The sequence below is a fragment of the Limulus polyphemus genome, unplaced genomic scaffold (genome assembly GCF_000517525.1).
Source record: "Limulus polyphemus unplaced genomic scaffold, Limulus_polyphemus-2.1.2 Scaffold332, whole genome shotgun sequence".
Classification (NCBI taxonomy): Eukaryota; Metazoa; Arthropoda; class Merostomata; order Xiphosura; family Limulidae; genus Limulus; species Limulus polyphemus.
The window spans coordinates 674,930-680,077 of record NW_013665942.1 but is presented as its reverse complement, the minus strand read 5'-3'; the positions used below and the strand labels follow the sequence as shown (position 1 = coordinate 680,077).

The 5,148-nt window shown below is 37.8% G+C and overlaps 1 protein-coding gene across 1 annotated transcript; it reads right to left on the bottom strand.

The window, feature by feature from the left end:
- Positions 1 to 311: 311 nt before the first annotated feature.
- LOC106457447 (interferon regulatory factor 2-binding protein-like B) lies at positions 312 to 4,879 on the bottom strand. Its single transcript, XM_013916867.2, has 2 exons — positions 3,950 to 4,879; positions 312 to 1,884 (listed from the first exon to the last, which is right to left on the bottom strand). The coding sequence occupies exons 1-2, from the start codon at positions 4,788 to 4,790 to the stop codon at positions 1,232 to 1,234; spliced, it is 1,494 nt and encodes a 497-aa protein (XP_013772321.1). The 5' UTR covers positions 4,791 to 4,879; the 3' UTR covers positions 312 to 1,231.
- Positions 4,880 to 5,148: the final 269 nt, after the last annotated feature.

Below are 5,148 nucleotides of genomic sequence, written 5' to 3'. Positions count from 1 at the left end.
TCTGTTCCATAGCGAAAGACTTTCTGGGCCATAAAACACACAGGCACATTTAAGGGAAGTAAACGCGATATATTAGTTCTTTGTAGCTGTACTGTATGCATTCAATGTTCGAACAATAGAAGAAAAAAAAAACCTGTTTGCACTTTAAAAAAAAAAAACTTTAGCATTAAACTGGCATCTAGTTCAGGGACATATAATATGTATTAATAATCCGCTCTTACTAGTTTGATATCAAGGGTTCGGATACTTACGAAACAGTTCGTACGTGATCGGTTATTTCAATGGACAATAAAACATTTATCAAACCAAACTATTTTTCTTTAACTTTATTTACATTCATGACCAATACGAGTAGTTGCTGAAAAAAAAACCAACTAAATAGTTGTAACAAAAATCAAATAACGTTAGCTTCGAGGTCGAAACTGACATGACTAGTAGAAACACACCAGAAATGCGTTCGCGTTAAAACCAATTTCTATTACATTCTGTGATACAGTTTGTTTGTTTTTTACCGCAAAAAAGGGATGTTAATAAAGAGAATATAACGTTTGGCAACAAGTGGAAATTTTCAGTGATAGAACTCCGCAAATAACATTTCAAGATCTGGACACCACAACTTCACACACACAAAAGACCATTACAACAATACAGGCACAAAATATACAACTTTCCAGAATGTATTTATGCTTATTAGCGAAGTATCTACCAATCGATATTCAAACAACAATTTCCAGGCGAAAACGTTAAACGTACATTCAAACAACAATAAGGAAAAGTTCCTACAATACGTGATAATGTGATTAGCAATCGGATATAAATCATAATAATCCTCTTTAAATTGAATTGTAACAAGGACAGAAAAAAACATGGAGACGGGCTATCGTCGTGGGTCTCTTTTTCAAACACATTTTTATTCCTTTAAACGGAAAACCTTTCTTTCTGAAGTCATTTTCTCTCTTCTCATATTTCGCTTTTAAAATTTTCTCCAAAAGACCAATCATAGGTCTACCAAAAAGCCCAAGGGAATTCGACTCGTTTACCTTAACTCTTTTTGGGCTTCTTCAGCTCCAAAAACTGCTTGGCCAACAAATACTACTTCCATAAAACCAAAGCAGAAGTGGTTTCTTTCACGAATTCCACATGTGGGTTTCAAAGGGAACAACTGTGAAACTGTTCCATTCACGTATATTACTTTCTTCAATTTTTTTCTATTTTTTTTTTCTTTCGTTGTTTAGGTATCTCTCTCTTTCTTACCTTTTCCTGGATTCAAATCATCACCTAGAATAGTGGCAATTTCTCCTTGCATGAAAGCCCATGGGACATTGGATCCCACCAGAGGGCACTTTTCTCCACTTGGACAATAAACCTCATTTCCATTAGCTGCACCCTGGCCTTTGATACTCTCGCGAGAGCACGGGAAACAGAACTTGTGATGCTGTACCGATGGACACTGGACAAAATGAGTGTCCTCCAGCCTCTCGTTACACAGAGTACACTTGAGGCCCACGGCTGTGTGTGTATCGGGAGATGTAGTTGTAGAGGTTGTGCTAGTGTTGTTGTTTTCCCCTTCCGAGGTGGAATTTCCAGAGTTATGACGAACTCCAGTAGATGTTTTCTTTCCAGCACCAGAAGGAGCTACATTCGGAGAATGACGTGCAGCAGGTGATGGCCTAGTCGCTCCACCAGGCTGTGACACCAGCTCTGAAGTAGGTATAGCCCCTCGTGGTGATCCAGGAGTGAGATTGTCAGCAACAGACATAAGAGCTGCCATTGGTGATGGTCCATTCTGCGAAGTCGCTGGCGTAGCGCCCTCTGGTGATGATGTAGAGCGATTGTTCATAATAGGTGCAGATGTAACCAATGGACTAGAAACGCTTGTAGAAGCTAACACAACAAAAATAATAATGATCGTTAAACAATTATTAATATCAATCAATATTTAAGTTAGACATAAATATTTAAATTTTTGTTAATACAAAATACAGAAAAAAATTCTGAGATCCAAAGCTTATTTGAACTGACCATTATCATTTAATATCTTTACATACCCTCACACATTACATTATTTTATACGAAAACAATCAAGGAAAAACAAGTCAACATACGAAATATTTACAATGAACTATTGAAATATATTCATAACTCATATTTCAATTTAATTTACTCTACTAATATCACTATGAAGCCAAGTGTATTAGTACTTTCATAAGTAAGGGCGTTGAATAAACTAGTCAGCGAACGTGAATATTGTGAATTAAAACAAGGGACCGTTTTACACTACATCATACAGTAATTAAGTAATACGTGCTTTTTACGTGGGAACGTAAATATAGTATTATTTACTAGAAAAAGTTCGTATATTACAACAACATTACAATAGACCATAAACAATCATTACAACCAACGAGACTGACTTTTAACGTTTGTTTCTTGACAAGGTTTGCGCATCGCACAACAGCAACATTTCCTCAGTTAATTCAATATATATGCGTTTATTCACTTATGACCCACTACGACATGGGATGCTATATACATGTATATTTCGCTTTTCTCCCACTTTTTAGTTTATCACGCGAGTAGACACAACACTGCTATTCACGAGTCATGTGGCACTTAGTGTCAGGTTAAACTGTCATCATGTATGGATATACAAATAAGTTGAAATTTTATAAGTGAATGCTCCCATGGGAAAAGGAAGTGTAAGAAAAAACCTTATACATGTGCAAAAATGACGTAAGTACATTTGGTTCGTAGAATTACTAAACTGCACTGCAATAAAACGCAACTTAAGGGGCTACACTTTTTTTTTTTCATTTAATACAATATATCAATATTTCAGCAATGTAAAGCCAGTTTGGTCGCCGTATTATCAACAGTTATGATTTCTCCAAATTTATTTTCTGTAGTACATATTGGTATATAGAAGACTGTAAAGCGAAACGTTGGGTGTCTAACTAAATGGAAACAACATTTTGGTGTTATATGGTCGTTTGTTTCTAGTATTAATAATTATGAGTTCTCCAAATTTATTTTCTGTAGTGCATATTGGTATATAGAAGACTGTAAAGCGAAACGTTGAGTGTCTAATTAAATGGAAACAACATTTTGGTGTTATAAGGTCGTTTGTTTCTAGTATTAATAATTATGAGTTCTCCAAATTTATTTTCTGTAGTGCATATTGGTATATATATAAGACTGTAAAGCGAAACGTTGAGTGTCTAATTAAATGGAAACAACATTTTGGTGTTATAAGGTCGTTTGTTTCTAGTATTATTAATAATTATGATTTCTCCTGTTGCACCTGAAGAGCCGATATTGTATATTACTTCAATTCAGCCACACACCACAACTCTTATTGCATATAGTCTTAATAACATTCCTCCTAAATAATTAATCTTCGTAACTTATGTCCCTCACTTGTCTTTTAAGTTGTGTATTTACGCAACTGAACATTCAGTTGAATTGTCTCTTATGACATTACAACATGGTGGATCTCAATAAAATTAAAATATGTTAAATTAATTTTTTTACATCCTATATTGCAGTTTTTGTCATTTAAACTATCACACAGAGTTACTGTATACATTACATGTGCTTTTATTAGTTTAACCACGAAAACTGTTTGAAGCATGTACCACCATCAAGAGAATAAAGGTTATCTATGACACGTACAAGTTAGGGTCGTGTATATTATCTGTTGTTTAGAGGCTCGTATTTCAACTTATTAGACACATCATATCACGTGCACATTAGTACATGCACGTTACTATCGTGAACTTTTATCATATCAAGTTACAATCTAACTAACAAACCTATTTCTTATCGTACGTATATTTGTTAAAAAAAAACCAAAAGGCAATAAATCTACGTAACAATATAGAGATGACTTTGTAACAAACGAACAGATTTCCAGCATTGTTTAAAACAATAATGGATTATTGATACTTACCTGCTATAGCAGTGGCAGCCCTCAAGCTTGATACAGAAGCTCCTTCGAAGGAGTACATTCGTCCAACCATGGGGTGATCCTTTTTGTACCTGGCATCGAAAGGCATCCCCATCACAGCAGTTGGAAGACTATCTCCTCGAGTTAAGGGTGGTCGGACTGAGACGTGTTCATCCTGGAAAATTCGTTTGTGGCTACTCTCAGAACTGCTGGAATGATTAGAATTTTCATCTTCATCTCTGTCACTAGGTCTCTTGCCCGATACGGAGTTCTGACGACCGGCTGGGGATGACAGGGCTACGTGTGCAGGGGTGTGTGCTAAAGTTAATGCTGCCAGAGGAGGTGTTCGGACGACTAAACTTGGGCTTTTTCTATTGAGGGCAACTGGTGTAGCTTCATGGGGGACTTCTTCTATCCTATGAGCTTGTAAGCGCTGGTTACTATAATCCAACAATGCACGTGATCGGACGTCGTGAACAGTAAATCGGTCCACAGCCACAGCTGTCCGCGGGATGGCAGCGGCAGTCACAGTGATGGCATGGGAAGGCAAAACCGTCGCCTCGGCAGACACTGCAGCCCCATTCAGAGAGTCGTGAAGGTTCCTCCCTGTAATTGCCGACGATTGAGATTTGTAATTCTGCCGATTATCCTGGAAGCCATGGGCACGTTTCATTTGGCGGGCTGTTTCGATGACAAGCTCGATACGATCCGCGCCCTCGTAGTTGACACAGCCTCGGCATACAGGTTCCGAAAAGTCATGCAACATGGCCCATGGCATTCTAGGCAGATCGCACAGGTAGCATTGCTGCCTATGGCCACGAGATAGTGCCGACATTTTCACCATGGAGATTGTACAACTAGGTCCAGTTCTCTTCAGTACAAGCTCTCACACTGTTTGCGCCACCCAGTGTCGGTTCCTATCGCTTCACAACTTACTCAGTCAAGACCGACGCTTTGGTTTAACTAGCGCATGCGCAGTGAGATTCACTCCGGTTTGTTAAGTTTAATACCAGTACTGCCCTATGATGTCATAACTACAACAACAAGAAATGGAATGTGGTCATTGGTGAAGAGGGAATGGACTCGTGCATTGAGGCCCAACAAAACTAAGATAATAACTGTCACAACTGCGAAGTAAGTACTGATGGATGATTACACTACCCGTGAAATTGGAAAACAAACAGCAAAGTTTTGTTGGTCAC